The sequence below is a fragment of the Lepidothrix coronata genome, unplaced genomic scaffold (assembly GCF_001604755.1).
Source record: "Lepidothrix coronata isolate B3197 unplaced genomic scaffold, Lepidothrix_coronata-1.0 Scaffold144, whole genome shotgun sequence".
NCBI classification, from domain to species: Eukaryota; Metazoa; Chordata; class Aves; order Passeriformes; family Pipridae; genus Lepidothrix; species Lepidothrix coronata.
The window spans coordinates 686323-697049 of NW_016690324.1; the positions used below are offsets into that span (position 1 = coordinate 686323).

The 10727-nt window shown below is 49.4% G+C and overlaps 2 protein-coding genes across 5 annotated transcripts; one reads left to right on the top strand and one right to left on the bottom strand.

Moving 5' to 3' along the window:
• Positions 1 to 138: 138 nt before the first annotated feature.
• CUNH5orf45 (chromosome unknown C5orf45 homolog) lies at positions 139 to 3969 on the top strand. 2 transcript variants are annotated; one of them, XM_017827982.1, is made up of 7 exons: positions 139 to 216; positions 330 to 389; positions 491 to 588; positions 1774 to 1843; positions 2133 to 2275; positions 2527 to 2629; positions 2886 to 3969. In XM_017827982.1, the coding sequence occupies exons 1-7, from the start codon at positions 157 to 159 to the stop codon at positions 3429 to 3431; spliced, it is 1080 nt and encodes a 359-aa protein (XP_017683471.1). In that variant the 5' UTR covers positions 139 to 156; the 3' UTR covers positions 3432 to 3969. The 2 variants fall into 2 exon arrangements, with proteins under 2 accessions (XP_017683471.1, XP_017683472.1); XM_017827983.1 differs by having other exon boundaries at positions 2527 to 2614.
• Positions 3970 to 3975: 6 nt separating this feature from the next.
• Positions 3976 to 8500, bottom strand: SQSTM1 (sequestosome 1). 3 transcript variants are annotated; one of them, XM_017827980.1, is made up of 8 exons: positions 8238 to 8500; positions 8000 to 8095; positions 6963 to 7192; positions 6695 to 6851; positions 6144 to 6230; positions 5352 to 5593; positions 4876 to 5083; positions 3976 to 4277 (listed from the first exon to the last, which is right to left on the bottom strand). In XM_017827980.1, the coding sequence occupies exons 1-8, from the start codon at positions 8413 to 8415 to the stop codon at positions 4120 to 4122; spliced, it is 1356 nt and encodes a 451-aa protein (XP_017683469.1). In that variant the 5' UTR covers positions 8416 to 8500; the 3' UTR covers positions 3976 to 4119. The 3 variants fall into 3 exon arrangements, with proteins under 3 accessions (XP_017683469.1, XP_017683468.1, XP_017683470.1); XM_017827979.1 differs by having other exon boundaries at positions 6144 to 6233; XM_017827981.1 differs by lacking the exon at positions 6144 to 6230.
• Positions 8501 to 10727: the final 2227 nt, after the last annotated feature.

Sequence of the window (10727 nt, forward strand, 5' to 3'; positions counted from 1 at the left end):
CCCTGCGCGGCGCTGCGGGGAGTCTTCCTGCGTGGGGCGGCTCCGGGCGGTGAGTGGATGTGTTTGTTCGGGATCGTCCCTCCCGTGTCCCCCCCGTGTCCCCCCGCGGTGCCGCCGCCGGGGGGCGCTGTGGGCCCGCGCGGTCACGTGGCCGCGATGGCGCAGCAGTTCCGGGTCCTGCGGTGCTGCCGCTGCCGCCGCTTCCAAGTGCACCCGGTGGGGTGGGATGGGACGGGACGGGACGGGACGGGGGCTGCGCGTCCTGACCCCTCACTGACCCCTCACTGACCCCTCACTGACCCCTCACTGACCCCTCTGCGCCCTCGCAGGCCAAGCGCGGCGGGAAGTGGAGCTGCAGCGTGTGCGGGCAGCGGCAGGCCGTGCAGAAGGTGAGGGCAGCCCCTCGGCCCTCGCTGGCACCTCAGGGGTGCCCCGGGGGTTCCCTCGCCTCACCTGCTCCCTCCGCCCCGTGTCCGCTCATTCCCTGCAGGTTTACGGGCAGGGCTCCGGCCCGGACTGCAGGCACCACGTCCAGAAGTTAAACTTGCTGCAGGGAGAGGCAGAGGAAGCGCTTGGCTGGACATCTTGGTACAGTGTTTAATCTTTATCTGTGTATTTCTTTTAATGTGCTGCAGCTGATGCACATACACACGGGCTGCCTGTTACTCAATCTGAGCTCACAGGAGGGTTTTCTGGCCTGTTGTGACCCCTAACTCTAACCAGGGTTTGTCCTCACCTCAAAGGAACAAGCTCTTCATTGGGTTAAGTGTCCCAGCATGTTTCTTTTTACAAGGACTTTTTTTCAGATAAGTTTGGTTGATCAGTAGCATGTGTTGGTCAGGCCTTTACCCATCAATATATATGCAATAGGGTTTGGATTTGTTGTGTTGGTTTTTAGTTTTGTTTGGGTTTTGTTTTTGTTTTTTTTTATTTGCTCTTTCCTATGTACTGTTTGATGACCTGACTGTGGAGATGTCCATTTTACAGATTACAATCCTCATCAGATTACATCCTCAGAAAGAAAACATCCTCCACTCTACCTAACTATTGGCATTTAGGGGGTTCACACTGGGAATCTGTTGAGTAATCACTGCTGCTATTGATAAAAGACTTGTTTAGTGCAAAGATTTCTGTGTAATTCCTGCTGGGCTGGAAAATCTGAATAGCACCTTCCTGTTTAGTTCATTCTTTAATCTCTTTATAAATCGTTTAATCTTGAGCTGGTCTTGAACTGGTCCAACTTCCTTTTTACTTGAGGTTATTTTCAGAAATCAATCAAAGGTGGTTACATAACTTAGTTGTGTGTACACAGTGCTTCAGAGTTAAGCTCGGGGAAGAAAACTCATTGTTTGTTCACTTTATCAAAGAGGGTTGCTATTTTTATTCTCAGAAAATCGTGACATTCAAAACATTGCAAAATAATTTCCCTTTTTGCTTGGTTTCTTGGGATATAATTAGTGAGTTCAAACTGTTGTCCCAAAGAAATGCTCTTATATCCCTAGTTATGCTCAATTAGAATTTGTCATTTCATGATTAGTGGCTTTAGATCAAAGTATTTGTGTAGAAAGAGTTACTTGCTAACCAGATTTTTTCAAGTATTTGTCAGTATATGTTGCAAGTTCTTCATTTGGCATCAGCTTTTATGTAGATCCTGGGTTTTCAGATGTGCCTCCTATACTGTGTCCCTATCCATGCTTTCTGTCCAATCCCTTGTGATATAACTGGGTGATTTGAAACCTGTGAATCAACAGACAAGAGTGTGTTCTGTTTTAGGTGCGTAGAAGACTCTGTAAATGTCAGCAAAAACAGAGCAGCACAACGTGAGGACAGTTCAGTCCAGCAGGTAAAATCCCTACAAAGCTGAGGTAAATACCAACCCATTCTGTCCGAGGTGAATCCAGTGATCCCTCTGTATGGTTCAGACAGCTGAAATGGTGATAGAATCAGAGAGGCTCCTGCAGAGGGAGAATGAGATGTACACAGAAACTCTGCTCCACTGGGAATTGTACCTGGGAACACGATACAGGGACATGTCCTGAACTGACTCACTTGAGGCATTCAGTGCATGTGTAACAATGCCAAAAATGAGAACCCCGTGTTTTGGTGTTTTCAGTAACTCTCCAATGTTGTAGGAGGGAAGTCATACGTTAGAAGGGAGTCGCTGGAGTAAATATCTGGACCAGGAGAGCGATGCTCAGGAAGACGAGGAGGAGGAGGCAGCTCTAGCAAGGCAACAGTTCTGTTCCCAGAGGAAGAACACTGTGGGAGAACAAAGGTACAGAGAGAACTTTGTTTTGCAATTCCTGCCCCTGCGTGGTGACACTTGTTTTGGAGGTGTGGGAGGCAGCTCATCTCTGAGAGCTGAACAAAATAGGGGTTGCAGTGTATGACCTGAACTGAGCAGAGGTTTGGTGTTTGGGGATAAAACTTCTCTTATTGCTAAAGCCCTGCATTTTATGAACTTCTCTGGTGATCTGGTGAAAGTCAAGCGAATCTGTCCTCTTTGTGAATGGTTTTCTTGGCCAGGAAACATCGGAAGAGCTTCCTCTCCGGTGATGTTCTGGAGCATGCAGAAGAAAATGGAGTTTTCCAGCCTGTCTACCAAGCCAAAAAGGTTAAAACCACTGAGGTATTTTAGCTGTAGAAGATGCTTCTGACCAGTAAAACAAAACAGTGTTCTCCTGACCTCTTTTGTGTCATCATAATTTTGAATTTTTATGAGTCTTTCTCTGCTCTTCTATTTGAATGACTGGGGAGAAGAAAATTGTGTTGGGGGTTTCTCTCTGAAAGGTTTCAGTCAGGCAAAGCCAATGCCACCTTTAATGCTCTTGTGCAGCCTAGCCCTGTGTGCTGGATTTATAATAAAGCCCTCTTCCTTCTTACAGCACAAGAAATGCTTTGCAGCAGTGCCTGATGGGGATGGCAGAGATGGTGTTTCTGGAGGCAGCGTGGTTCCTGCTGTCTGTGAGGCTGCAGTGCCTGAGGACAACACACAACCCCCAACCACCTGTGCCAGACCATCGAAGTGGGGGAAATTTCTCTCATCTTCTGACAACTCCAGTGAAAACACTGCTGGGGTGACCTTGTCACTGTGGGGGAGCAGTGGAGGTTTGGGGCTGGACAGCACCACTGCAGCAGGTGCTGGTGGGGCCAGGAGATGCTCAGAACAGGCTGGAGGAACTCAGCCTCAAGGTACAGGTTTTAAATTTAAAAAGTGTAGTGCCAGCACTGAGGGTCTGGCTATGAAATTGCCCAGCACCAGATGCTCCAAAGAACCTCAGAGTCAGATAGAAACTACTGCAGGAAGGTGCTGTTTGGATAACAGCAGCAGGGCAAATACCCTTGTTAACTCTAACCCCGGGCCAAAGCTGAGCAACATTTCTTGTGAAAAACTCTTTTGCACAGGTGAGGAGTTTGATGATGATCTCTGAGAAGTTCAGACATCTTTGGCATTGCTTTCTTGTCTCTATAATATGTCAAGCACTGAGGCACAATTTTTAACTGAAGGTGGCTTCACTCTAAGCTACTATTATTAGAACTACACTATTAAAGTTGTTTACTTGCTTTATGGTTGTGTTTAGGGGGGAGGGACCATTGCTCTCAGGTTACAGTGTTGTCTAGCAACCTCAGCAGCTAGAAATAGGAATGGAAGTAGGTCAGTTTGTGGGGAGAAAGCTCCCAGGCTTTAAGAACTCCTTGCCAGTACAATTAAATACTGTGATTAACTCCTCCTTACAAAAGCACAGCTCTTTTCCCCTGTACTACATCTTTGTTTAGATCTCCCATCACACCCCTTTCTTCCAGAGCTGCAGAGCCAGCAAAGCACTGGATTTCCTTTCCTTAGTGTAGCTCTAAGTGTGCAAAGTATGTGCAAAAAGGCAGCCCTAGGCTGATTTCAGCCTAGTCCCTACACTCTGTTAACTAAGTTACAGTACAGAAAGCAATAAAGCTGTGATACTGAAACTCTCAGACACATCACATGCAGTAGTATTTATTTATCCTTCATTCTACAAGCACGTAAGAACATGAGACAGAAACCCTTAGCAGGAAGAAAAGATGTACTGCAATGACTTTTGCTATATTGTCTTCTTTCAGTTAGAAAAGTGCTTTTTGTTACTACTACAAGTGAGGTGGCTGCTTGGAGTACTGGATGGCATCTAGTGCTGCCCCAATGTCGCAGTTCTTTGTCTGCAGGAGTCGAGTGAGCCATCCACCCTCATCAGAAAAGCCCATAGAGAGCATCTGGGACAGGGACTCAATGAGGCGAGGGTCTGCTTCTGTGAAGAGAAAAATGGTTTAGAGTTCAACTATTTCATGTAATGGGTAAAGCAGCCAAGGCTCTAATACCACACAGGATGTGGGTGGTACAAATCCCCAGTGAAATGCTCTCCTTTGTCCCTCAGGAACACCAACATTTGAGATAAATGATACATAACCAGAGCTAAGAAAACAATTGAATCAGGCTCAGCTGGCCTTGCTCTTGATCTCAGTTAAGGGGCCTTGGATAGTATTACTGGCTCTCATCAAAAAAACGTGCCCTAAAGCCACAGGGAGTACGAGCTGTCCACATGCTGCATTAAAAGGCTCTCTTGAACAGTACATAGCAAGGACATAATTCAAGACAGCACCTTTGTCATGTTGCTCAAATGGCACATTAGCCTAAGGTCAGAAGTCTTGTTAAGACTTAGCTGCCCACATTCAAGAGGAGAACCACCTGACTGTCTCTAACAGTGTGCAACAGCCGCCAAACTTGCCAACAGTCAGGGACAGGTTTAGCTGTAACTAACACGACCTTGCTTCCTCCCACCTCTAAAACAGATCTGCATTTTCAAGTGAAAGTTACTCTCAGCTATGAAACCTGCACCTTTCTCCTACCTGGTGGGAGGTGTGGGTAGAGAGCAGCTTCTCGCAGTCCTGTAGGTCCTGGCTGGGGAGGCTCCCGAGATACGTCCAGGGAGCTTGGACCATCTGTGTCTGGCATTTGCAGGGACTGCAGCTCACCCGTGGAAGGATCCACTTCTTTGGATGATAAGTGGGTCCAGTCTTCCTCACCCCCTGATGAACTGCTGGACTCACTGTGTTCCTGGAAAAAAACAAAAAAAAAAAAAAACCAGGTCCAGGTGCTGCAGTGCTTTCCAGGCAGGATACATGCTCCTACTATCTGCCTTTACTATAAAGAACTACATGCACAAGACATCCCCCCACCTTTGCTGTAAACCTGTAAAGGTGTTGTATATCACTTAATCTTCTGTCATCTTAATATTCAATCCCACAGTGCATGCCAAGTGACTATCTTCCTTTTTAGCAAAGCCTCAGCCAGCACTATTAAATTAGTGTCATAGTTCTTGTACCTGGGAGTGGAAGGGGCCATCTTCCATTTGTGTGGGCACAGGATCTATCACCATGTCCTGTATCTGTTCTGCAACAACATTTACTTCTGTAGCAGGGCCTGTGTTATTCCAGTCTGGCTTGGTCTGACCGTTCTGGGCTGGAGCACTGCTGTTTGCCTCACCACTGTTCTCTTGATTGGGAGCAGTGGGAGTCACTTTGCTTCTCTGTCCTCCGTGTTCCACATCGATATCAACTTCAATACCTAGAAATGCATTTGAGAGGCAAAGTCGTAGAGCTTTTTCCAAAGCACAGTCCTAAATGAGCATGGGTCAGTCCCGCTCTACATCTAAAGCTTCTGCAATGCTACAGTTTGCCATATAACATGTAGTAATTAAAATGCAAAGCCTTCTTTAAATAAAGAATAGTTTTCTCTAAATAAAGAGTAGTTAAGCACCAAATAGTCATCTTGCTCTACACAGACAAGCCATATATTTAAAAGGGCCAGGGCAGAATTGTATCTATGTCCACATAAGCCAGGCAAAATCCAGAGTGACCACTGACTTAGTGTTAGTGTTCCAGTGCTCACATGTTAATGAAGTCTTGCCTCATTTTCTACCAAGGGAGGGCTCTGAAAAGGTAGTGGCTGTTCTAAGCTTAGGCATTATTAGTACCAGGTGTAAACTAAGCCTTTGAGGCTTAGTAGGCGTGAGGTAGTTCTAATACTAGTCAGAACAGCTGACTGCTGCTCCTGTTAAACAGACATTTAAGCCAGTCCCAGGGATTGACCTGGTAACAAACTGTAAGGCACTTACCCAAGGGGCTCAGAAAAGCTGCAACACTCTCCCCAACATTCTTTAGGAAGGTGACGTTGGGGTCCTGAGGCTGGTTGTTAGTAGAAGCTTCTAGAAAAACAATTTCTGTTAGCACACACAGAAGCTCAGAGGGAAAGAGCACCTACAGTGTGTGTCCCCATGACAGCTTTGTGCTCCTTCCTGTCACTCACATACAGTGCACAACAAAGGCAGTACAGAGAGAAAAACTAACTCTGAACTACCTCTGAACTACCTCTGGAACAGAAAGCCAACATTAGCATTGTTAAGGCTCATTAGCCATGCTGGAAGGCAGTGACATGCTTGACCTAACAGCTTGGCTTAGTTTGGTTCAGTTCCAGATACTCTTATCTGCATCCTCATCGACTGCATGGGCCCAACCATGCCTTAAAGTAATCCCACTCTGTGCTGAAAGGTGCTAATTATTTCAAGCAAATTACGTTAGTTCCCATGTCTATCTTCCCACCAGAGCTGCAGAACCTCAGCTAGCCTGGCTCCACCACCACGTTGCTTACCAGGGCATCTCCTCTTACCTTCTGCAGCAGGTGCACTGGGGGCTGCAGTGGTGGCTTCAGCCTGCCCGGAGTTCTGGCATGGAGGCGCAGGCCCAGGATACCCCCAGCAGTGCATCCATGGGAAGGGTGGAACACCGTGCCGCATTTTACGGAGCCAGCGTCCTCGGGGAAACCACTGTGAAGGGCAACATTCATGTCACACCACCAGATCCCAAGTAACTGAAACTCATGGCTTAAATTTGAGGAATACCCCATTCATTAGTTCCCTGCCGTAGAGTTTGCTCACCTCAAACGGATTTAGCAGCGGACTTTGGAACATCACCATGTTGTGATCCTTGTGGATGCCTTTCCCCTCACAGGTGCTGCACAGGTCGTAGTCTGGGCAGACACTGCACTTGAACCTGGTGCCCACCACGGGTCCCTCGCAGCCGTCACAGATGACGTTGGGGTGCACCATATTGCGGGGGGGCTCCTGGCTGCACTGCGAGCGATGCTCCCGCTTGCAATCCTTTTTCTCTGTTAGGGAAAGGGAACTTTCCATCAAGAATAGGTTGCTATTTACAGGCTGGAAATCAGGCAGAGGAGGAAGCACAAACAGCCCCTGTCAGAGCAGTATTAACTTACTAGGTCAGTTTATTTTTACACTGGCTGCCAAACACAAGCTGAGGGCACGAGAGAGACCTTAAACCAAGTGCAAAGGGGTTTTGAAAAGATACCTGGCCCCAAAACCAATCACTGCTTATCCAAAATACCTCTTGGCATGTTTATTTTAGATTAGTACTGCACAACCTTATCTGGCTTCTCATCCTACCTTCCGAAGCACTGCAGGAACAGAATGTGCCTGGAGAAGGAGTTAGGAAGGCGTATGCCAGGAGGCACAACATGAGAATGGGGACAACAGCCCCAGGCTGGTGTGACTCATTAGACAGGCTGCAGATAAAGCTTTACAGGTATCCACCTGAACAAAACGGACTAGGGAGCTATTATGCGCTGAAAAAGCTGGAATTAAGGCTTCCTAACACACTGTTGTGACTATTTAAGATACCAATGCCAGCTCAATGTGCCCAGGGAGCCGGGATGACAACAGCAGCTCGCATTGGACCGGCTGACAGGGCTGGGAGGAAACTTGTGATCTGTTAACCCCCACCCCCAGCAGGGAGGATTCATGTTCTGTCGTACTGCTCTGCCCTTTATTTACCCTCCCTCGGCAAGGCCGCAGCTCCCACCAGGCCCTCGAGGACAAGGGGAAGGGCCAGGGCTGGCTGCTCCCACTTCGGGAGCCCTGCCAGCCCAGCGCACAGCCGGAGCCCCGCGGTGCCCTACCTTTGATGTACACACGGAACACGCCATCCCGCACGTAGGGCATCGCCAGCTCCAGCTCCTCGTCGGAGGAGAAGGCGATCAGGTCCCCTTCTTCATCTGGGAAGGGCGAAAGCACAGGGTAAGGTGCGGGGTCGGGGGTCACGGCGCGGGGGCAGCGAGGTAGCAGCGCCCCGACACCCCCACCCCCGGGACACCCTCCCGGGGCCCGTCCCGCAGCGCAGCCCCCCTGCCCGCTCACCCTTGTAGTGCATGCGGAAGGCGGGCGGCGGCCCGGCCCGCAGCAGCCCCTGGAAGAGCTCGGCGACGCGGTCGTAGATGGCGCGGTAGCGGGCGGGCGGCGGCAGGGAGAAGCGGCGGATCTCGCGGGTCGCCTCCTCCTTGCCCAGCAGGTAGGCTTTCACCGTCAGCGCCGCCATGGCTGTGGCGCAGCAGGAATTGCCGTCGGGAGCCGAGACAGACGTTCAAGGCGGAGCGGCAAGGGCGGGCTGCGGGAGCGGCTGCGGGCGCCGCCATTTTATACTGCCGGTGCCTGCAGGTCACGCCCCCTCGAGGCCACGCCCCCACTAGAGCATATGCACACGTTGGTCCAAGCTCCGCCCTTTTGCGTTCAGGCTCCGCCCCTTCTGGCCCAGGCTCCGCCCCCCGGTCCGACTCTCCGCTGTCCCGGTCCGGTCCCGCTTCCCGTCCCTCGCCATCCCGGCTTCGTTCTCCCCGAGAGGAAGGGGAAGGCGCTCAAGGCGCGTTTCCTGCAGCCGGGAAATCCTGTGGATACGTGCAAATGCCTGTGTCTGCTCCCTGCCCTGCTCAGCCCTCCCGGAGTAGCGCCTGTGCCCTGGTTTGGGCGCGGAGACACAGTGCCATGCAGGTTGTGGGGCACGGGGTTATTCTGGTAACCAAAGCACCAGTGGAGAGTGAGTGTGGCATGGGGACCTTCTGGGTGGCCGATGGCCTCTGAGACCCACCGCTGGGGAAACACAACCATCCATGTGCCCATCATGAGGCAGAACTGGGCTAGACTGGTCCCAGTCACCACTTGAACATTACCCACCACGATGTACCGGGGCACGTGCTGTCACAGCTCTTGGCCATCCCCGTCCTGCTTGTCCTTTCCATCACAGCAGACAGAGGACAGCGCTGGGGAGCCACGCGCCCGCCCCGCTCGTGCCGGGGCAGCAGCACCCGCTGGAGGGTTTGCATGCCCAGCGTGACAGGAATAAATAACTCTTCCCTGAACCCCCGTGTTTCGGAAGGGAGGTCTAAAAATAAAGACACTGGTGTAAACACAACTGACATTAAGGAGGGTGTGCTGGGGCCTTTCCAAGCTGGTTGGCAGCAGCATTTTTTTGCAGATCAGATACAGTTGACAGGCCTCTTAATCCGGCCACAGGAGAGTTCAGCTGGCAGAACACACCGCCTGTGCTGTCCAAGCATAATTAAATAAAGATGGATCAATGATTATTAGGTTCCTTGTTGGTGTTAATTTCCTCTCACCCAAGGCCCTGACCATTCTGACTCTTGATGTTGTATTTCTTAGTTTAAGATAACAAGAATTTAGGAGAAACTGTGTCATGATTTATCATCTTCTGTAATCAAGAGAAGCATACATTTTAATTTCCACAATGGGGAGGTAGTTTATTTCTTGAACTTATGCATATATGTTAAAACACTTGGCCTTTCATGTAGAGACGTTTGTGGCAGATATGTGGCAATGCTGAAATTGCAACACCTTTCTGGAAAATAATATTTACAGTAGAAAAGGTTGCCCCTTTTAACTTGAAGATTTTTCTAGAAATTTCAATTTCTAGCTATGACACGGCTAATATTCCACCATGAAGTAGCAAGTTAAAGTTTAAACATCAGCAGACTCAGGTGTAAGCCTGGATGATGCTGCTTAGGAAATGATTCGGCAGCTTTTACAGCACGGGATATTGAAAAGTTTGGGCAGGCAGCAAAGCCGTGTTACACTCATCTTCCCTTTTGCCTATTTGTTGTGTGTATCCTTATGTCTGAAAATGTTGGTGGAAGTTGATGACTTGACATTGTTGTATTATATTTTTTTCTCCATAAAATCAGAAGCAGGACCAGCAGTAGAAGGACATGCAGTACAGGACACGCTGCTGACAGTGTTGCATCTGCCTCACCAAGCAGCACCTCCAGCATGTCTGTCTCATGTTCTATTTCTGAGGACTCCAAGGGCTGCTTTTGGTCTCATTTACAGAGCCAGAGACCTGCATTTTCAGATCCAGCCCCAGCACATTCCTTCCTTAGGCTCTGAGTTGGTGCAGCACCAGTTCCTATTCCCTTCTCCATCCCTGCCTGGGTGTTTGAGGCACAGAGGGTTGTTCTCAAGTTGCTGGGTCTTTTCCACTCAGTTCTCTTTCCAGATAAATTGATTAATGCATTTATAATTACCAAGAAATTCACCAGAGTAAAACCAGAAATCTAAGTTTTCCTCTGTGTCAGTTTTCATCCCGCTGGCAAATATGGAAGGGTCCAAATGCCAAAGGGAATTTCCCTTCTCCTGGTGGTACTTGCTGAGTCACGCTCAGCTCTCTGGGTGTGACATCATGCACTTTTACAAAACATAAGGAAAACAGGCTTTCACCAGCCTGCATTAGCTTACCTCACCGATCATGGGACAGGGGTGACTCACTGAGTGCCTGCTCCTCCTCCTTGAGGTTGGGGATTTCCTCCCAGCAAGCCCTTCTCCAGCACAGACCTCAGACCT